This window comes from Epargyreus clarus, unplaced genomic scaffold (genome assembly GCF_041222505.1).
Source record: "Epargyreus clarus isolate Ecla_fem2 unplaced genomic scaffold, WU_Ecla_fem_2.2 ptg000032l, whole genome shotgun sequence".
In the NCBI taxonomy this organism is placed as follows: domain Eukaryota; kingdom Metazoa; phylum Arthropoda; class Insecta; order Lepidoptera; family Hesperiidae; genus Epargyreus; species Epargyreus clarus.
Genome location: NW_027332237.1, coordinates 7,719,063 through 7,742,214, shown reverse-complemented (window position 1 = coordinate 7,742,214; position 23,152 = coordinate 7,719,063). Strand labels below are relative to the sequence as shown.

The following is a 23,152-nucleotide window of genomic DNA, read 5'->3' as shown; positions in this document are numbered from 1 at the left end:
CAGAACATTTGAGTTATATGGAAATAACATTATTATTTTCTAAACTAAAAATCACGCTATAAAAGTTACGCCTATTAAAACTAAAAAGCAATAATTATTTGCAATCTAAACTTGCGATGAACTTTGCTGAAGGTGCTTGAACCATCTCAACTCGAAAATCGTTAATCCTGAGGATGTTGATAAGTACCCTTTGAGTACAGAATCCTAAAAATCATTCTACAAGAGGACATTATAGATATGTTTCAGAACATTTGAGTTATAGGGAAATAACATTATTATTTTCTAAACTAAAAATCACGCTATAAAAGTTACGCCTATTGAAAGTAAAAAGCAATACTTATTTGCAATCTAAACTTGCGATGAATTTTGCTGAAGGTGCTTGAAAAATCTCGCCTCGAAAATCGTTAATCCTGAGGATGTTGATAAGAACAACGGTACAAAATTATTAAAATCGTGTATTGTCATCGGTTTTTGATAATTTTTCAAAATTTTGAATTAAACTGAACGTTCAAAGTGGATAGAAATCGGGCTCAAAGATTTCGTTACTGTTACGTACATACATACATACAAACGTACAACCCAAGCTAATAAAAGCGTGTTAATAAAAAAACATCTGTTTACTTTAATTTATTAGTGATTTTTACAAAAAATATTTAACTAACATAATCTTGCATTTCATATGATTATGTAGTTTTATTCTTAACCATTTTTAATATTTTCGATACACGAAACCACAAAAAGTTAAAGAATAATAAAGAAGACAACAAGGCAGCAATTAGGATAGATATTACAATAATAACAAGATCTAGTTCGTAGTATTCTGCCCAGGACATGTTCACAGCGGGTGCACGCAGATGCTTCGCTCCGCCGTGTCGCAGCACGTGCTCTATCCACCAGATGGCGCGCTCGAGCGCTGTTTGGGGCTGATCATTTATTATCGTTCTTAATCGTTTTATATTTTCTCGATAACTGTAATAAAATCAAACATAACATTTGTGTATTACTTCTGAAATGCCTAACTGTAAGTAAAATATTAAGACTTACTGTCCGTAGTCCTTAATAATGTCATCGAGCCTACAGAAATTTTATAATATTGTGACTATCTTTCAATAAATAAATAATTCCCATTCATTACATCAGAAAATGCTTCTGCTTGGGTATGGTAGATACAAAATGTACAATTGTATCCAAATACTTAAATATGCGGGTGGCATTTCAACATAGCAAAAGGTATTTACTTTTACTAAAGATCCCCCATACCTTGAATCTTCAGTGACGTTTAGTATGGCAGCCCTAAACCCTTCTTCTGTGAGTGAATCCCAATCAAGTTTTATTCCAATTTTATGACGAACTGGTCTTTGACCAGTGCGTCCTACCGGTGATGACCTACGGAGCCGAGACGTGGACACTTACAGTAGGGCTAGTCCATAAGTTAAAAGTCGCTCAACGCGCTATGGAGAGAGCTATGCTCGGTGTATCTTTGAGAGACAAGATCCGTAACGATGAAATTCGCATGAGGACCAAAGTCACCGACATAGCTCTGAAGGCTAGCAAGTTGAAGTGGCAATGGGCTGGCCACATCTGTCGAAGAGCCGACAACCGCTGGAGTAGACGGCTCTTGGAGTGGAGACCGCGTCTAGGCAAACGTAGTGTGGGACGCCCTCCTGCAAGGTGGCGCGACGATTTGCGCCGGGCGGCGGGAGCTAGTTGGATGAGAAGAGCCGAAGACCGGGCTCAGTGGCGTACCTTGGGAGAGGCCTATGTCCAGCAGTGGACTAACGTGGGCTGAAGATGATGATGATGATGATGATGATGACGAACGTATTTTTCTACATTAAACCACTGATCGGCAAAAATTGGCACACCAATTAATGGTACACCCGCGGTAATAGCTTCATCAGTAGATTGCTGCCCGCCTTGCGTAACGTATGCCTTAATTTGTGGATGTCCTGTAAATTAAGCTGTATAAGACTATGCTACTTAAGTAGTTTTTTCTGATATGTTATTTATTGTAACTTCCTTACTTCTAGATTTTTCAGTTTAAAAATTATAATGATAAAGTTCAGAATCGTATAATTATGTCCTCTAAATTTGCGTGTACTCATGAAAAAAAAAATTAAAAAGAAAATGATACAATTTATTCACTTACTTAGAAGATCAGCTTGAGGAAACCATTCCGATATTTTTATGTTGCTAGATAATCCTGAAAGTTTCTTGTTATCCACCTTCCACAATATATCATAGGGAAGTTTCGAAAACACTTTGATCATCATTTTAATTTTTTGGGGAGGAAGCAGGTATAATTTAACATTTTTTCCAAAACTTACATAAATAACGCCAGATTTTGAACTATTTAAGTATGAGCTAAGATCCTGCAAAAAAGAAAGTCTGTATTTCATGTTTCAATGGTGAAGAATCCTATGTTTGCAAAATCACATTTTTTTTGTCTTAAAATACTTATATTCACATCACATTGCCGTCTTCTATGTAGTTTGAGTATACATATACACAATATTATATTCATCTGAAAACAAATGCCTACCTCACTTATGGAAGATCATTGTATTTAAACTAGAAAAATATTATATATTTTTAAATTTCTTACTAATAATTACCTCCGGTAATGGTTTTTCTGGTCTCTGGTGCAATCCTCCCAAATAAACAACACTGGAAGGCACAGGAGGGATGTCCATGAAAAGTGGATGAGTGTTTTGAAAAAGCATATCTACATTATTGTACAATTCTGATAGAGGCGGAATGTCTGGACCGAAATACTTCTTCAACATTTTATCATCTTCACAATTAAATGACTTATAAGTGTGCTCCACAAGGTAATGATTAAACCATTCCTTCACTTTTTCCCAGTAAGTTAGGTGGTAGAGCCTTTGACGCGGTACCACTGGGTATAATAGAGGATGTGTAGGAATACCTAGCCTCTCATATATTCCATGAGTTGGTCCGTTTGATTTTACTAAAATCACTGGTGCTTTATAAACGTGGGAATAGGCTAATGCTGATTTTATGCAAGCCTCTAGTAGCAGAAGATCAAAAGTAATATTGTACTTATTTTTAATTATATCCTGAATAGGTTTAATTTGTAGCTGTTTTTCAACTATTAAATTGAACAATTTGAGAATTAGTTTGATTTGATCGTTTACATCACTGAGCTTTCCAACGTCTGATGCTAGTAATCCCGTTTGCCATATATTATATGATACGTCATGAGCGTCGATCTCTATAAGATTCATGGGAGCCTCTCCTGGTGGATAAGCTGGATCAGTAGTAATAACCACTACTTCGTGACCACGTTTAACCAACTCCTGTGTTAGTGGCTGGTAAACAATTTGATGGCTTATTGACGGAGTTGGATACACTGCTAGTATTTTTGCTGATTCACTGGCACCGATAATTAAAAATACTGTGAAAACGAAGTGTTCCATTTTAAAATATTAAGTGGTATTTCCGTATACATACCCTTTAAATAAGAAGCTTTTTAACATTTACGGTTGATAAAAACTGGTCTTGAGGTGTGCAATTTCTAGTAAATAGGTACAGTCAACTTCAAAAGTAGACAAACAAATTAAAGTTTCAAAACTATATATACCCAAACGTTCATAAGTAGCTGAACACAACTAGCACCATAATTAGATGAACGTCGTAAAATTTAAAATTACATAAAATTTAAAATGTAAAATTAATAGAACACTACGGGGTCAAGAGTAGCTAAATAGTGGCGTATCATATTAATGACATTGCCAAACTATCGTTAACTGGGCTGGCTTGGCATCGTCGTCACATGATAAAAGTTTATTTTAGTGAAAAATTATATATAAATATAACGTTATTTTTGAAGTCTACTATGTACTTATCTACTTCCAGAGCTGACTGTACATTAAGAGAACCATTATAATTATAATATTAATAGCTTTTACCGGCGGCTTCGCTCGCGTTAATGTATACAAGTAAAAGACCTATGAAAATAAAACACTTTAATACCTTTGTATTGAGTATAAATGGTTATTATATTATTTTAGTTATTGCTAAATTTTAGTTGTACTACAGCATCCAGCACAGTATAAGTGATGTATTTGTTATGACGATGATGACACTACAAAACATTCAACATTAAACGTAACATATAAGATGCTAGAAAGTGGTACACAATGATCTAAACTCTTTAATTACGATATGACAATATACTATTTGTCACATTCATTTGATATGATAAAAACACGGTTAATAACTCGAAATTTTATAGATTACTAGCTGACTCAGCAAACGTGTTGCTATATAAATAAAAAATGTTAAGGGTGAACAACCCTTATCACTGAGGGGTATGAAATATAGATAGTAGCCGATTCTCAGACCTATTGAATATGCATATACAATCTAGTGAAAATCGGTAAAGCCGTTTCGGAGGAGTACGGTAACTAACATTGTGACACGAGAATTTTATATATAAGAAGATTATTTTATTCACAAAAATGTATCTTGATGTGAAAACATTGATGTAAGACTTCTATGAGAAACAAATAACATGATTATTTGAAAAAAAGAACTCATATATTTAATTGTGTAATGAAGCCGAATGGAAAATGTTAGATTTCATTTGAATTATTATTTTTAGAGACAACAATAAATAAAATATTTTTATACTTGAATATAATTAAAATCTCTGTGATTCCCTCAAAAATTATCTTCAACACTTATTTTATTTAGTCTTACATGTTATATGCCTATGAAGTTTTAGCCTTAACAATTTTTAACATCTTCAATACATGAAACGACATGAACTTCAGTAATAATAAAAAACAGAATAATGCAGCACTTATAGTGGTTATCACAACAATAACAAGATTTACTTCGTAGTACTCTGCCCAGGAAATGTTCGCTGCGGGTGCACGCAGGTGCTTCGCTCCGCCGTGCCGCAGCACGTGCTCCGTCCACCAGACGGCGCGCTCCGGCGCAGTTTGGGGCTGATCATTTATTATAGCTCTTAGTCGGTTTACGTTCTCTCGATAACTGTAATTAAATCGAATATATGTATGTAAAGTATAAGTTCTGAAATACCTTTATTTGAATATCTACAGTTCAGATAATAAAAATGTTTAATTGATAGAAGATTACGAAGAAGGAAGATTTACGTCTTTCCATAGTCCTTAATAATGTCATCGAGCCTGCAAAAAATCTAAAATAATTTGGTTATCTTTCAATGCATCTTTCGTTATTTATATTGCATCAGAAAATGCTTCTGTTTGGTAGGCTAAAATCTGCAATTGTATTCAAATAGTTATATGCAAAATTATATAATAAGGTGTTCATATATTATTTGAACGTCTGCTGGGTTCAAAAATGTGCCGGGATTGCGGGCGGCAAGAGTGGGAGCTCGAGCCGTCCAACAAGCAACCCCGGGAAGGACGGTGTTGTATGTGGCCGCATACCGTCGTAAACACCAGGTAAGGGGAGGAGCGTAAATTGATAACCCAAGGGCAGAGCCCGATAGGGGCATCGCGCTCGGAGGACTCCGGTTGTGTTCCATCGAAGATCCCGGAGTTCTCCGCCAAGCGCTGAGGACGGCTACCGGGGGGGGTTTTAGTGCGGTAAAAGTCCCACATAACCCGGCGTCGCTCCCACGTCGTCGAGTACCTTTTGAAGGTTTCCCCCTCGAAAACAAAATAAAAAAAAGCGGTTCAAAAATGTGACATTGAATTCCATGCAGGGTACAAGACTGGCACGATTTTCAGGTCCATATGGAAAAAAAGTATTTACTTTTGCTAAAGGTAACATAAGATACCTTGAATCTTCAGTGACGGTTAGTATAGCAGTTATAAACTCTTCTTCGGTGAGTGAATCCCAATCTAGTTTCAATCCAATTTTATGACGGACGTATTTCTCCACATTAAACCACTGATCACCAAACATAGGTACACCGATTAGTGGTACACCCGCGGTAATAGCTTCATCAGTAGATTGCTGCCCGCCTTGCGTAACGTATGCCTTAATTTTTGGATGTCCTGTAAATTAAACTGTATAAGGCTATGCTACTTAAGTAGTTATTTCCGATAGGTTATTTATTGTAGGTTTTTTTTATGTATTTATTGTTAAATTTTCGTTAGTTTGAAAATGTAGAAAAACGAGGTTCAAGTTCGTACCTATCGTTTAACTTTGCCGAAATATAAAAAAAAATATTCAAATAATATTAGGTTTTAGACGCACTCCGAAGGCACCACTACTACACGTTTTCCTGCTACGAAACAGCAGCTTACTCTGGTTTAATGGGTGCGGTAAGGGATAGATGATCATTCAGAAAGCCCTTAGCTTATCTGTTATTACAGATGCCTATGAGTAGAAGTAGCCACTTACCGTCTTTTTTTCAAAAGGTACCCGGTACCGTGGGAGCGACACAGGGTTATGTGGGACTCTTACCGCACTAAAACCCCCCACGGTGGCCGTCCACGGCGCTGTGTAGAGGACTCCGGGATCTTCAACGAAAGGCAACCGGAGTCCTCTTAGCACGTAGGCCCGTCGGGCTCCGCCCAGATGAGCTTGGCGCTCATCACACTGTCTGGTGTGCACGACGGTATGCAACGGCTTTCCGGTGTCGCTGGCGGGGCGGTTTGAGCTCCCACTCTTGGCGTCCGCAACCCTGGAAGCCCCCTTTTAGTCGCCTCTTACAACAGGCAGAGAATACCGTTTCCCTGTTCTGGTCCCGGAACTACAGGGACAAGCCACTTACCACCAGGTCCACTACGAACTCGTTTGCCACTTCAATATTCACTAAGAAAGATATTTTTGTTACTTACTAAGAAGATCAGCTTGAGGAAACCATTGTGATATTTTTATATTGCTAGATAATCCTGAAAGTTTCTTTGTATCCACCTTCCACAATACATCATAGGGCAGTTTTGAAAACACGTTGATCATCATTTTAATTTTTTGAGCAGGAAGCAGGGATAACTTAACATTTGTTCCAAAACTTACATAAATAACGCCAGATTTTGAATTATTTAAGTATGAGCTAAGGTCCTGTAAGGAAAAAGAAATATTCATCTTATAAAAGGTACCTTCCAAAACCGGATTCCAGTTTGAAAACTACAGGTGATAGACATCTATGCATCTAATAGTATGCAAAGCTAAACAAACTATTCTATTATTGGCTTTGATTGCACGTGTCATTTACTGTGGTATATGAATAGTTGTGGTATATGAAGTTCATAGAAAAACGATGTAATTTAATTTAATTTAAGATTACGTTTTATAACTTCCACAGGAAAAAGAACCGGCAAAGAAGGATCACTTACATACATAATATACTTTATTACCTCCGGTAATGGTTTTTCTGGCACCTGGTGCAATCCTCCCAAATAAATAACACTGGAAGGTATAGGAACATTGTCCATGAAAACGGGATGAATATTTTGGAAAAGCATATCTACATTATTGTACAATTCTGATAAAGGCGGTATGTCTGGACCAAAATACTTCTTTAACATTTCGTCATCTTCATATTCAAGTGAATTATAGATGTACTCCATGAGGTAATAATTAAACCATTCTTTCACTTTTTCCCAGTACGTTAAGTTGTAGAGTTTTTGACGCGGTATCACCGGGTATAACAAGGGGTGGGTAGGTATCCCAAGCTTTTCATATATCCCAAGAGATGGTCCGTTTGAACTTATTAAAATCACGGGTGCTTTATAAACGTGGGAAAATGCTAACGCTGGTTTCACGCAAGCCTCTAGTAACAGGAGATCAAAAGTAATATTCTTCTTATTCCTTATTATATCCTGAATTGCTTTCATTTGTAGCTGTTTTTCAACAATAACACTGAACAACTGGACAATTAGCTTGACTTGATTATTTATATTATTGAGCTTTCCAACGTCGGATGCTAATAATTCCTTTTGCCAAACATCATACGATACGTCATGAACGTCGATCTCCGTAAGATTCTCTGGAGTCTCTCCTGGTGGATAAGCAGGATCAGTAGTAATAACTACAACTTCATGACCACGTTTAACTAACTCTTGCGTTAGTGTCCGGTAAACAACTTGATGGCTTATTGATGGAGTTGGAAACACTGCTAGTATTCTTGCTGATTCACTGGCCCCGATTATTAATAATACTGTCAGAACGAAGTAATCCATTATAAAATACTGAATGATAATTACGTATACATACCCTTTAAATAAGAAGCTTCATTACATTTACAGTTGATAAAAACTGGTCGTTGAGGTGATCAGTTTCTAGTAAATAAGTACATTAAGATAAACATTATAATAATATAAATCACCTTAACTTTATCATGGGTGACATTTAAATATATAAAGACGATTACACAAATATCCACATCAGGATAGAAACCTAAAAAAATCTCCATTATAATATTTGCATTGGGGGTCATATCCGAACTCTTATGCTTATCAGACAATTATAATACCTGAGCTGTACAGGTCACTCTGTGACTCAGAATTTTCTACGATAAAATGCAATAAAAGCAATGGATTGCATTTTTGAATAATGTTCTCGCTACGATATTATTTATATCATCAACAATAACATAATCTTAAACAATAACCATCTTAGCACTTTAAAGCTTAAATTTAACGTTTAATTTTCCTATATTCTTCTTTGTCTTGTCATGTTGCTAAGTTTGTTTACAACATGACGCGTTTATATTCATTAATTAACCAACTGTATCAATAATGTTAAAAGCAGTTAAGTGAGTACCTGTCACCGCGTAGTAAAGAGTTCCGTACTCTGAACTCCGTACTATGTAAAATCATTTTACCGGCGGCAAAAATAAGTCTTTTTTATGTCATGCGTGAAGGTGCACAACCAACTCTTCTTTAAATTGTGTTGTATTGGTAACTATCCTAATGTTGAAAATGTTTATAGGAGACGCCTACTTCAACCGTGAAATAATCGGTCCGTCTTATCGTTAGATTACGTTATCCTAAAAAAATTAAACCAGCACAAATTTTAAAAGAAAATAATAACAGCATGAAAACTATATTATTATTATTTAAAAGGGAAGGCAATGCAGTTACACTATAAGATGAGAAACACAATAACAACGTGATCGAAACTATGAAACTTAAATAATACGATGAATTTTATGGGTGGAAATGGATTTCATAATTTTCACATAACCTGTTTTTTTACGTAACATAAAGTTTACAGTCAGAAATTTTTGGTTCTTGTCTCCCACAATTATTTTCTCACTAACATAATTTGACGTAGACTTGCCTTTTTATTTTCTAGGATGTATCCAATAGTAATGTTTATATTTTTACAAAAACTGTTCAGCGTGTCTTATTTACAAACATACGAACAAATGGATACACGAAATGATGGACAAGATTAAATTTTGACGTTATGTCCTCTGCCATTAGAGAACCCTAAAGTAAATTTAGGAGTATATTAGAAGCGTCTGCTGTTTTTTTCACGTAACATAAAGTTTACAGTCAGAAATGTTTGGTTCTTGTCTCCCACAATTATTTTCTCGCTAACATAATGTGACGTAGACTTGCCTTTTTATTATCTAGAATCTATCCCATGGTAATGTTTATATTTTACAAAACTATATAGCATGTCTGAAATGTTAACCGAATGACTAATGTCATAATAAAATATCAGTATGAATTTTAAAGAAGTATCTGCCAACTGCACCACATATTCTCATGAGCACTGGTATATTTAATACATCGGCCAATAAAAATTATCGAACGATCAGCCATTATTTCCTTACTTTCATACTTTCATTATTTATATTTTATTACGTTTCCATACTTAATTGCGTATTGGTGGACTTCACATACCTTTGAGATTGTTTTTGTTTATAAATCTCTCAGGTATGCAGGTTTCCTCACGATGTTTTCCTTCACCGTTTAAGCAAGTGATAACTTATTTCTAATACGCACATAATTTGGAAAAATCAGAGGTGCGTGCCTGGGATTTGAACCTCGGACCCCTCGATCGAGAGGTCGAGTTTCTTAACCATTAGGCTGTCACTGCTTTTCATTAGTGTCATTAGTAGTATAGTGTAGTGTTATTAGTTTCATTACCCTAAAAATTGAGGATTATATTAGCGGCTTAAGCTGCATGGAAAGGGCGACCGCGAAAAATGGACAACGAATAACAGCGAACTTTTTACACTGGGGGCTCCATTCAACTTTCCGCCTCGGGCCTCCGACGACCTTAGTTAGCCACTGATCGTAGCCTGATAGAATAGATAGTAGCCTGATGTTATATCTTATATATAAAATTCTCGAGTTAGTTACCGTACCGTACAGAATGTTAGTTACCGTACTCCTCCGAAACGGCTTTACCGATTTTCACCAAATTTTACATGCATATTTAGTATTAGTATGTAGTATTAGTAGGTCTGACAATCGGCTACTATCTATTTTTCATACCCCTCAGTTATAAGGGTTGTTCACCCTTAACATTTTTTTATTTATATGGCAACACAACGTTTGCCGGGTCAGCTAGTAATATATAAATAGTTTAGTTAGTGCAAAGACTCAGAATAATTGTATTACGATGTTGTCTCTGAATATAATACAAAAAGGTGAAGTTTTGATATTGTGAAAGATTATTATGATTCCGAGGAAGTTGAAGCTACTAACACACAAAATAATAAAACATGAAAGTACTGAATAAGTTTAAATTGCACTAAAAATCGTACTTGTGATATGTGCAAAAAAACCTGTTTGGGCAAATGTGGGTGTAAAAAGCTAATTTATATTTAAGTAATGAACTAGCAGTGTTTACGAGTTTAATCACTTTTTTAACATTTATCGCAAAATAATACTTGCCGTCAAACTGACGGCAGCGGCCCTTGAAGTGTCTCGCCCCTCTGGTAATAATGTACTTTTAGTGTTAGATTGAAGGAACTTCATCTGTGTCGTTTATTCATTGTTTTTCGTCAAAATGTATAAAAGTTATACGATTTTACTAGTATTAAGGTTTGCGCTGTATAATAAAGCAGCAAGAATATTAGTAGTGATACCTACGCCATCTATAAGTCATCATATAGTATTTTACCCTCTAACACAAGAACTGGCTAAGAGAGGTCATGAGGTTGTCGTAATAACGACAGATCCAGCATTTCCAAAAGGAGAAGCACCACCCAACTTAACGGAAATAGATCTACATGATATAACGTACGAAATAGTGCGAAAAGAAATAGTTGGATTAAAAATTGGCTCTGAGCATGAAATTTGCAATCAAATGAATTTAATTTTTGATATTGTAGACAAATTGTTCGAAAAATTTATACAGACCGACGAAGTTCAGAATCTACTACAACACAATGAAGATTATTTTGACTTGTTAATGATAGAGTCGTTTGTAAGACCGGCATTAATATTTTCCCATTTCTTCAAAGCGCCAGTTATTTCAATTAGTTCTTTTGGGGCTCCATATGGAGCAGACGAAGCCAGTGGGGCTCCTAAACATCCGCTAATGTATCCAAACATACACCTACCTAAGATATACAATTTAACTATTTGGGAAAAAATTGTGCAATTGGGGAACCATTTACAACTAGAAACTTTTGTAGCACATTCTGACACTATAAATAATGACTTGTTAAGAAATAGTTTTGGACCAGAAGTACCAACAATACAGGAACTTATTAAAAATATTCATATGACTTTCCTGAACGTGCATCCGATATGGTCTGATAATCCACCCATGCCTCCAAATGTCGTATTTTTGGGAGGGTTGCACAACAACTATGACACCCAAGGAGTCGCAACAAAATCCGTGCAAAAGAAGAAGGAACTGCCTCAGGTATATCGAATTAATTAAATTTATTTTGAAATTGCCCTAAGCTACATTTAACTATAACTAAGAATGTACTCTTACACAATATAATTTACGATATCTAGTTTCAATTTGAACGGCCAATAAAAATATTTTTATTATTAATTTTTTTGATTTTTTTTTATTTATATCGATTGACATTTTAAAAGCTGACAATGATGTAATATTATAATTATTTGCAGCGTACCTCTTTTTGATTTAACTTTCTGTGTATCTGTCTTAGTAAATATGTACTATTATTCATAATAACTTACTGTAGACACTTCCAAAACGCCTTGTAAATAAGTCATAAATGTAAGACTTTCAAGATTATTCCTTAAAATATAGATTTGATTTATCAGAAGAACAAAGTGATCGCAATGAACTGAATCAAAATTGTTTTTTCCAGCATCTTCAAGCATATTTGGATACATCAAAACATGGAATAGTATACATGAGCTTGGGAACCAACGTCAAATTATCTCAGCTGGGGTCAAAGACGATAGAGATGTTCTTTAACGTTTTCAAAGAACTTCCTTACAATTTCGTGGTTAAATGTGATGTGGACAACATTACTCACCCTAATAATGTCAGATTACTCAAGTGGGTTCCACAGTCAAATTTACTCAGTAAGTAAATCTAAATATTTCGGTATGCCAATTCTTCACACTCTGACGATCTTGACTGAAGCGAAAGCTTTGTGGTATTTAGAGACAAAATGACGGTTAATGGTATGAATAGTGCTAAGTTTTTAAAGAACATACATTTTCATCAGAAGTAGACTAATCTTACAGATGATTATACATCTGAATAGGTCATTTAATTTAATAATTAATATAATCATTAATAATTTATATTTTTTTATGCATTTGTTGCAGAGCATCCAAAACTTATTTTGTTCATAACTCATTGTGGGCTACAATCGACTGATGAAACTATAGTTGCCGGGGTACCTGTTATCGGCATACCGATGTTTGGTGACCAATTTCTTAATTCTGAGAAATATTTCAAGCATAAAATTGGGATCAAATACGAAATAAAACACCTCAGAGCTGATGTACTTAAGAATGCCATCAAAACAGTTATTGAAGATGAAAGGTGACTTTTTATCGTTGTTTTAATATGTACATTTTAATATAATACTAGTCTTTTTTTAATAATTTTGCGATTTTGGTGGTAAATAGAATAGGTTTTCATCATGAATGTCCAGACTATGTATTTAAACATGATATACTTGACTAGTTTAACTTTTATATATATTATGCTCTAGGAATCGATATCTTACTGCCACTCTTAAGACTAGTCTCTTATAAAAAAAATTGACATTATACAAGAAAAGTAATGGGATTCGTATAACAATTATTTTAACAACATCGTTATTACTTTCAGTTATCGTAATAACGTAATTAGATTACGTTCCATAATGTACGATAAGCCACAAACTTCTCTGGAGCGCGCCATCTGGTGGACGGAGCACGTGCTGCGGCACGGCGGAGCGAAGCATCTGCGTGCACCCGCAGCGGACATGTCCTGGCAAGAGTGCTTTGAATTAGAGCTTGTTTTAATTTTGCTCGTCTCTTTATTTACGTTAGTTGTCTCAATATCAGTTTCAATGTATTTCTGTTATGTCTTTATTTACAAGCACACAGTTAAATATATACATATATATAAAGACAAATAGGACGGATATACATACTTTATTAAAAAATAATAACAAAAGAGATATTTGCATTCGATACTCTACTAGAATTTGAATAACTTAACAAATCTTATTAATAAATAAAACAAAAAGCAAGTATCAATTAATTTTTGATGTTTAGAAATCTTAACTTAGATTAATTTGATTTGGTCTTTACCTAAGATTCAAACCGTGAAGCCTGTAGGAGAAATCGAACCGGAACGGAAAACTTTTCTATCATAGTAAATTATACCTTCTTTCAGAAATACAGTCGTTTTCAATAAAATAATAACGAAAATCTGTTATCCAGCTGTGTCAAGTTTGAGTCATTTGCGTGCTAATTCACGCATAGATGAATTCCGTAGCCAGTTATATGAGTACTCAATTTATTGGCAGTCTAATCTGTGTGATCATTCAACACAAATTTGTGTGTGAATGAAATCTTTCTTTTTTATATAATAACTACACAGCATATTTTATTCAAATCTAATTTTAATTTTGATCTTGTATTTCAAACTACATAGAATGTCTTATCCAAACCACGACCACACCTATTTCCGCCTTATTTCATCTGCCTAATTCCCGTAAAATTAACATATAAACAACCATGCATAAAATTATAAAGAAAGGGTATACAAAATTAAATTGAAACGTTTCTGCTATTACGTAACGGGACCCTAAAAATAATACACTACAATATATACACATTTACGCATACGGCATTAAGTACTTATACCAATCAGTGAGTGTGATACATCGTTGGCTAATTAAAATATTTGTTAGGTATGTAATAATAATAGCTAGTTTAGATAGTGAATAATGAGTGTATGATAATTGTTTTAAAGTAGTTTAAGCAGATAGAATATTTCATCGCTGTTGAGAGGTAAACAACTCGAAATATTGAGTACTTTAAACATAATAATTCTTAAAATCATTTATTTATTGTTGTTTGTTTTGTTTTCGCTTGTTTTTCAATATACGTACGTAGTATTGGCAACAAATTGGCTTATTATTCTATACATAATTATACAAAATTCTTCTGCTCTAAGGTTTTTCCTCAATATGCCTAGGAATTGTACCATTTTCCTAGTATTAACTTTTGCACTATGTTATAATGCGGCAAGAATATTAGTCGTGATACCAACACCATCTTTAAGTCATCAAGTAGTATTTTACCCCCTAACACAAGAGCTGGCTAAGCGAGGCCACGAGGTTGTCGTGATAACAACTGATCCAGCATTTGCAAAAGGAGAAGAACCACCACACTTGACGGAGATAGATATACACGATACAACATATAAAATATTTCGTAAAGAATTAGGTGTATCAAAAATGGGTTCTGCGGATGATATTTATGACCAATTAAATGTAGCTTACAAAGCATTATCTAAATCATTTGGAAAGGCTATGGAAACAGACGACGTTCAGAATCTACTACGACACGATGAAAATTATTTTGACTTGATAATGGTAGAAGCAATTGTAAGCCCGGCCGTAATATTTTCCCATTTTTTCAAAGCGCCAGTTATTTCAATCAGCTCATTAGGGGCTCCATTCGGAGCACATGTAGCCAGTGGGGCTCCTATACATCCCCTGCTGTACCCAAACATACACCTGCCAAAGATATACAATTTAACAATTTGGGACAAAAAGATACAATTGTGGAAAGCTTTCCAACTTGAATCATTGGTGGCAAATTGTGATATATTAAATAATAACCTGTTACGAAAAATGGCTGGAGCAGACGTACCAACACTACAGGAACTCACGCAAAATATCCATATGACTTTCTTGAATGTGCATCCGATGTGGGTTGATAATCAACCTGTGCCTCCAAATGTCATACTTTTGGGAGGTCTACATATTGCAGAGAATTATAAGATCCAAAGGAATCCAGAAATTGCTCAGGTATATCAAATTAATTTATTTTAACTTGTAACAGTCAAATTTCTAAGGTTCATATAAACGTGTGGTCTTAACATAAGTTTCCAGACAATTTATTTCGATTATGTTGAGTAATCATAAGTACTTACATTTTATTTCCTCAAAATACAACTCTGGCCTATCTTTTAATACACTTCTTTTCCAGACTCTCAAATTATATTTAGACTCATCGAAACACGGAGTAGTATACATGAGCTTAGGAACCAATATCCAATTATCTCAGCTGGGTTCAAAGACAATAGAGATGTTCTTCAAAGTATTTAGAGAACTTCCGTACAATTTTGTGGTAAAATGTGACATGGAAAATAAATCTCTTCCCGAGAATATTAGATTAGTCAAGTGGGTGCCACAGTCAAATTTACTAAGTAAGTTAAGCTAAATATATTTTTAAAGGTACTTGTTGTAATATTCTAGTCACTTCTTGCAATTTTCGTAGAAGAGACAGAGAAACTAATTCTATTCAGAACTGACACGCCCATTGATTATACAAAAATATTTCTTTTTTAAATTTAAAATTTGCATTGTTGTAGAGCACCCGAAAGTTAAATTGTTCATAACTCAATGTGGGCTACAGTCGACTGATGAAGCTATAGTTGCCGGAGTGCCTGTAATTGGTCTACCGATGTTTGCTGACCAATTCTATAATTCTGAGAAGTATTTGAAGCATAAAATTGGATTAAAATATGAAATAAAATACCTTACAGCAGAAACACTTAAGAATGCCATTACAACGGTTATTAAAGATGAATGGTATGATAAAATGACAGAAATCTCTTTTCTTCAATTCAATAATATGTATATAATTATATATTCATTAACATTATTATTTTATGTATTTAAAACCCTTTGTGTGCGAATCCTTTTCGCACTCAGCTGGTTATTTTTTATATTAGTTCTCAGCTCTCATTGGAGACGTGTCTTTGAGAAAATAAATGAATATGCAAGAAAAGTGATATTAGTTATCTAAGACCTATTAACAACATTGTTGTTTGTTTTCAGTTACCGTAAAAACATAATAAAATTACGTTTATTAATGTACGACAAGCCGCAAACTTCTCTGGAGCGCGCCATCTGGTGGACGGAACACGTACTGCGGCACGGCGGAGCGAAGCATCTGCGTGCACCCGCAGCGAACATGTCTTGGGCGGAAAGCTTCGAATTAGAGCTCGTTTTAATATTTATTGTCACTTTATTGTTCTTAATTGCACTTATATTTATTTGTCTATATTACAGTTATATGTTTGTATCGAAAAAAAACATGAATTATAAAGAAGAATAATACGCATCTACAGCATTAAATAAATTCCCCTTTCCTTAAAGTTTCCGTTTCATTTAAATTTTAATAGCGTGTTTTATTTCCTATCAATTCCTCCTTAAAATTAGTTCTATGTTGTGAATTTGAAGAACTTTTATGCTGTGGCGGGATAAGGTCGTCAGAGGCCCGGGCGGAAAGTTGAATGGAGAGCCAAAGTGTTAAAAGTGTTAAAAGTTTATTTGATTTTACAAAATGACAAATGTGTGATAGAATTATTCGCCTGTGATTCGATGACCATTTTTTCCGCTGAGTGATACACATTTCACAGATTGTTTGGTCCTGACGACGTTTTTTTAGCAAGTTTGTTTGGAAACTTTGTAGGACCCTGGGGTCCTACAAAGTTTCCAGTCCAGGTTTCCAGTCCAGGGAGGGGCGGTCCGTCCTGGGCCTCCGACCCTGGGGTCGGAGGCCCAGGACGGACCGCCCCTTCCGCCCCTCCCTTAAGCTAGAGCTTTTATGCATGCAGATGGATCCTTTAGTTTTTCGCATCCTTCAAATGTCCCCTTTGCATTTCAGAGAGTTAATTCTGCTGGGTTCATAGCAAGTGAGTAAGCTGACCTATTATCACATCTTAACTTTGAAAGATAACAGAAGCTTACCAGGATTCCAACCACAGTTTAAGGTCACACAGAAGGAAAGTTCAATCAGTAAGGTTCCACGGGAATACCGTCAGAGTTATTTCTAGCGTATAGCTGTTCTCGCAAGTGGGTGGAAAGGTATGGTTACCGGTTGACTTCCATATGCCGCGACAGCTTGTTAATTACTTCAATATTATAAAAGGAAAGTTAGATAGCACTGTTAAAGGTATTTAGGTACAGAAACTAACACTTGTTTGTAGCATGACGCATATTATGGTATATTATCAAGGTTACATTTAATTATTCAACTGAAACAATAAAATTTTAAAGTCAAGTGCTAAACTGGATGGTTTTTCGCATAGTAGAGAGTTCCGTAGTCCGTTCCGTAGTAGCTACGACATGGGTATCTTTAAAAAATGGAACAAAAATAACTCTTATACAAAATCGGCGATACATTAGCGACTCGTCTGGTGTTGCAAGTATATATAGAAGATAGATAAATTCCAACAGGTTTCCCAACTATCCTATTGTTAGATTATTGTATTAGAAAATCATGGTAGCTAGACAAGTAATTTTTTTATTTTTACATTAGAAGAAATTAAAATATTGATATTTGATTTGCAGTTTGATGAAATTTTGTATAAAATAGTGTTATTTTTTTAATAATATGTTTTAGATAATATTAAATTTCAAAAGTATATAGCATGTCTTATGCAAACGCATTGTGAATATAAATTGCTTTGCAATGTTTGTATCACCTGCCACTTAGTATTATTGGGCGAACATATAATATAGCGAATATTTTGTATTTTGTAGTGAATAATTCTCAATTAAATTGATTCATAGAAGACATATTCCAAATTACATTATCATAGTGCTTATTTTTTAAAAATAATGTTATATATCGATAGTCATACAGGTAGATTGATACACAGACAGATGGGCAATATAACATTGTAATTTTGTTATCACAATACAGAACCCTAAAATAGAACAATAGCTTAATACTCGTAGAAGTGATTACAAGTAGGTAAATGTATGATATTATTTATATTACATTATAAAGAACAGGTAGTGCGTTACCCCGGCGGCTTAAATTAATAAAAATAAATATTTTTTGCTTACAATACTAAAAAGATAAAATTTTAACTTGCAAAAGATTATACGATAATCGTTCTGAAACGTTGAATTTTGGTATCCGACTAGAAGGGACAGAAAAGGGTTTTTGTTGACAGGTAAATAGCCGAATCTTTGATTAATTTGTTTTTCGCTTTTATTATTAGTTTCGCTTTTATTATTAGATTAATTTAACTATTCACTTTTATTATTAGTTTTACTGTCGTATCTAACTCTTTTTAATTTCTCTATTTTATTTTCACTGACAGCGACACGATAAAACCAATGAAGACTAAGCTTATAAGTATATTGTGATTTTTAACATAGAAAACGCATATAAAATTTTAAAACGTCCCTGTTAAGCGTGTCTGTTTTCTTCCTAATTGTTTTATGTTTCACTACAAATGTTTATATGGAAGATCCTAGCTATAAGATTTCCCGCAGGTCGCTAATGAATCCTACTAATAATATCTTAAATTCCAAAAAATGTGTGATATTCTTTAATATAAAAATATTAATTATTTAATCTACTTTTAGTGTTGGCTTGTGGGTACCTCCATTTTACTATAAATGAGAAATTCTTCATTTGTGAAAGTTTTTAGTCAACATGTACATAATTTATACCATTTCATTATTATTAAATTTTGCGCTATATTATGACGCAGCAAAAATATTAGTAGTGATACCAACGCCATCTTTAAGTCATCAAGTCGTATTTTACCCACTAACACAAGAGCTGGCGAAACGAGGTCATGAGGTGACCGTGATAACAACAGACCCAGCCTTTACAAAAGGGGAGGCACCACCAAACCTCACGGAGATAGACATACACGACACATACAAGATAGTGCAGAAAGAAATAGTTGCAGTAAAAATTGGCTCTGGGGAAAGTATTTGTGATCAAATGAATATAATTTATAACATTTTAAGCAAATCCTTTGAAAAAGGGGTGCAGTCAGACGAAGTTAAGAATCTACTACAATACAACGAAGATTATTTTGACTTGTTAATGATAGAAGCGGTTGTAAAACCCGCATTGATATTTTCTCATTTTTTTAAAGCCCCAGTTATTTCCATTAGCTCATTAGGGGCTCTCATGGATGGTGGGGCCCCTGTACATCCATTACTATATCCTTCAATGAATCAGTATAAATTATACAATTTAAATATTTGGGACAAAATTATACAACTATACAATGCTTTCCAACTTAAAATTTTGGAAGAAGATTATGAAACTATAAATAATGTCTTGTTAAGAAATATATTTGGACCAAAAGTACCAACACTACAGGAACTAACGAAAAATATTGACATGACTTTCTTGAACGTGCATCCCATATGGATTGATAATCAACCCATGCCTCCAAATTTCATATTTTTGGGAGGGTTACACAATGCTGAATATACCCAAGGAATCACAAAAAATAACAAGATTCAAAAGAAGAAAGAACTGCCTCAGGTATATTAAACTGCATTTGCTTCAATTAATTTTGTCATTTATTAATTTTCAAAACAGTTGCTTAATTTTAATCCAAACGTGTCATTTCGAAATAATTCATTTAATAATCTTACAGCGCCAATAAAAAATACAGTTTTCTTCATTAGATTGATTTGTTTATTGAAGCGTAAGTTACATAAAATATGAAAGTAATAATACATTCAAGATAATCCTATAAAATATAGCTTTAAGAAATCTTATAAAAAATTGTTTTACAGATTCTCAAATCCTATTTAGACTCATCAAAACATGGAGTAGTATACATGAGCTTGGGAACCAACATCCAATTATCTCAGCTAGGTTCACAGACATTAGATATGTTCTTTAACGTATTTAGTGAACTTCCTTACAATTTTGTGGTCAAATGTGATATGGAAAACAAATCTCATCCTAAGAATGTTAAATTAGTCAAGTGGGTGCCACAGTCAAATTTACTGAGTAAGTTAAGCAAAATATATTCTTAAAGGTGTTCTTACCCGTACTGCCTAAACTCTATTCAATTTTTTTTATGTAATATAGAAGTAACAGACGAGCATGCAGTCCACCTGATGGTAAGTGGCTACTGCCGCCCATGGACATCTGTAAGCAACTCCAGATAGGATTAGATATTCCTACCTGAGGACGGCCACAGATGCGCCGCTACCCCTGAGGACTAAGCTGGAACGCCTCGGAAAAGTATGTCTCCCTTACCACACCCTTCAAGCCGGAACACAGCATCGCCTAACACTGCTGTTATTAGGTAGAAATAGGTGCGGCGGTGGTGCCGCCGGAGTCGAACTCAAAGGGTTCTACCACCTTCTAACTCTATTCGATGTAATCATTTTGTCCTCTCTTGCGAAATTGATAGAAGAGCGAGAAAGACTGATTCTAGTCAGAGCCGATACGTCCAAGTCAATGATATAACATGATTTATTTTTTTATTAATAAACCTTTTCAATCACAGTGGACAGCGATTATACAGATCCTAAGTAATTTATTTTTTAAATATGAATTGTTGCAGAGCACCCGAAAGTTAAATTGTTCATAACTCAATGTGGGCTACAATCGACTGATGAAGCTATAGTTGCCGGGGTACCTGTAATCGGTATACCGATGTTTGCTGACCAATTCTATAATTCTGAGAAGTATTTCAAGCATAAAATTGGATTGAAATACGAAATAAAGTGCCTTAGGGCAGATTTACTTAAAAATGCCATTAAAACGGTTATCGAAGATGAAAGGTACTATTATAGAAATCTACTCATTAATAGCTGGCCCGTTAAACGTTGTGTTGCCATATAGATAAAAAATGTTAAGGGTAAACAACCTTTATCACTTAGGGGTATGAAAAATAGATAGTAGCCGATTCTCAGACCTACTGAATATGCATTATGCATATAAAATTTGGTGAAAATCGGTAAAGCCGTTTCGGAAGAGTACGGTAACTAAGATTGTGACAAGATAATTTTACATACATATAAGATATATTTTTTTACTTAAAAACCCATGGCTGATTTAATATTTTAATTAACCGACTTCACAAAGGAGGTGGTTATCAATTCGGCCGGTATCTTTTTTTTCTTTTTCTATGTATGAACACCAATTACTCCGTCGTTAGTGGACCGATCTTAATAATTATTTTTTTATTGTGTAGAAACGAGCTGGAAGTTGGTCCCATTTAAATATGGTTAGGATCCATCGATGGGTTCTGGAGAAAATGAGGGGAACTCCTCCACCCATGTAAATATAACAGCCATAACTTCGCCGTTTATGAACCTATTTTAATGCCTTTCATTTCGTGTGTGGACAATTGCTACAAGTTGGTCCCATTTAAATATGATGAGGATCAGAGTGGGTTCTGGAGACAAAATATGTAACTCCTCAACCGATTGGTATAATTGAGTTTTGTTTGAAGATATTTGGTGTAGGTTCTAATGAATTTGCAAAACCAGTTTATCATTGACTATTTCAGGGTATGATAATGTTGCTCGGAGTCAAAATATGTAACTCCTCAACCGATGGGAATAATTGAGTTGTGTTTGAAGATATTTGGTGTAGGTTCTAATGAAATTGCGCAGCCAGTTCATCATTGACTATTTAAGGGTCTGATAATGTGGCTCGGAGACAAAATTTGTAACTCCTCAACCGATGGGAATAATTGAGTTGTGTTTGAAGATATTTGGTGTAGGTTCTAATGAAATTGCGAAGCCAGTTTATCATTGACTATTTAGTTAGGTTAGGTTGGAACATATAAGACAATATAAAACTAAGCGAGCAGGGCGCGGCAGCACCCTGCGAGCGGGCGGTTCCTATCAATGTAAATTCAGACCTTAACTTAATTCATGAACACGTCTATACAATTTTATATTGTATTAATATAAATGTTATTATGTCATCACTAAAAAGGGTGAAAAAAAATTTTTGACAAAAAATACAACCGACTTCTATGTCACTACAAAGTAAAAAATAATTCAAATAAATGTTGGTTCAGTACATATTTCTGAAGTCGGCGCTCATATTACACACGCTGTTTACATCGTTATCCAACGAAATATATTGAGCGCCGACTTCAGAAATATGTACTAAACCAACATTTATTTGAATTATTTTTTACTTTGTAGTGACATAGAAGTCGGTTGTATTTTTTGTTATTTTTTTTTGTTTTTAAGAAAAGAAATGAGTATGCCACAATATGAATAGGAGTTATCCAAGAGTACTTTTTACCAACATCGTTTTCTGTTTTTAGTTACCGAAAAAACGTAATAAGATTACGTTCATTAATGTACGACAAACCGCAAACTTCTCTAGAGCGCGCCATCTGGTGGACGGAGCACGTACTGCGGCACGGCGGAGCGAAGCACCTGCGTACATCGGCAGCAAACGTCTTCTGGCCAGAATACTTCGAATTAGATCTCGTTTTAATACTTCTTGTCATTATATTGTCCTTAGTAGGCCTTATATGTGTTATTATTTATTACATTTGTAAGTTTGTATCGAAACAAATTATGAATAATAAAGAAGAATAATACACATCTACTTCATTAATTAAGTTTGTTTTTCTTAAAGTTTAGGTTTCATAATTTTTATAGCGAGATTATGTCTTATGTCATTGTTATCTTACACAACAAAAAAACTACTTCTGCAGTTCATAACAAGTAAATAAGCTATTATTGTAGCATCTTAACTTTGAAATATAACAGATGCTTACCAAGGTTCCATCCAGACCTGCAATT

The 23,152-nt window shown here is 34.5% G+C and overlaps 4 protein-coding genes across 6 annotated transcripts; 3 read left to right on the top strand and 1 right to left on the bottom strand.

Moving 5' to 3' along the window:
- Positions 1–683: 683 nt before the first annotated feature.
- Positions 684–8,147, bottom strand: LOC140754969 (UDP-glucosyltransferase 2-like). The gene is made up of 8 exons (XM_073090130.1): positions 7,323–8,147; positions 6,804–7,026; positions 5,795–6,014; positions 4,854–5,022; positions 2,150–2,372; positions 1,818–1,949; positions 1,261–1,351; positions 684–969 (listed from the first exon to the last, which is right to left on the bottom strand). Exons 1-8 carry the CDS (start codon positions 8,145–8,147, stop codon positions 684–686), a joined length of 2,169 nt encoding a protein of 722 aa, XP_072946231.1.
- Positions 8,148–10,935: 2,788 nt separating this feature from the next.
- LOC140754968 (UDP-glucosyltransferase 2-like) lies at positions 10,936–13,830 on the top strand. The gene is made up of 5 exons (XM_073090129.1): positions 10,936–11,799; positions 12,221–12,440; positions 12,690–12,909; positions 13,201–13,344; positions 13,800–13,830. Exons 1-5 carry the CDS (start codon positions 10,936–10,938, stop codon positions 13,828–13,830), a joined length of 1,479 nt encoding a protein of 492 aa, XP_072946230.1.
- A 379-nt stretch (positions 13,831–14,209) lies between these two features.
- LOC140755134 (UDP-glucosyltransferase 2-like) lies at positions 14,210–16,718 on the top strand. Of its 3 annotated transcripts, none has more exons than XM_073090343.1 (5): positions 14,210–14,372; positions 14,614–15,397; positions 15,579–15,798; positions 15,964–16,183; positions 16,433–16,718. In XM_073090343.1, exons 2-5 carry the CDS (start codon positions 14,822–14,824, stop codon positions 16,710–16,712), a joined length of 1,296 nt encoding a protein of 431 aa, XP_072946444.1. In that variant the 5' UTR covers positions 14,210–14,372; positions 14,614–14,821; the 3' UTR covers positions 16,713–16,718. The 3 variants fall into 3 exon arrangements, with proteins under 3 accessions (XP_072946444.1, XP_072946443.1, XP_072946442.1); XM_073090342.1 differs by having other exon boundaries at positions 14,539–15,397; XM_073090341.1 differs by having other exon boundaries at positions 14,210–15,397.
- Positions 16,719–18,409: 1,691 nt separating this feature from the next.
- LOC140754967 (UDP-glucosyltransferase 2-like) lies at positions 18,410–22,945 on the top strand. The gene is made up of 4 exons (XM_073090128.1): positions 18,410–19,901; positions 20,159–20,378; positions 20,941–21,160; positions 22,666–22,945. The coding sequence occupies exons 1-4, from the start codon at positions 19,050–19,052 to the stop codon at positions 22,943–22,945; spliced, it is 1,572 nt and encodes a 523-aa protein (XP_072946229.1). The 5' UTR covers positions 18,410–19,049.
- The last annotated feature ends 207 nt before the right edge of the window (positions 22,946–23,152 follow it).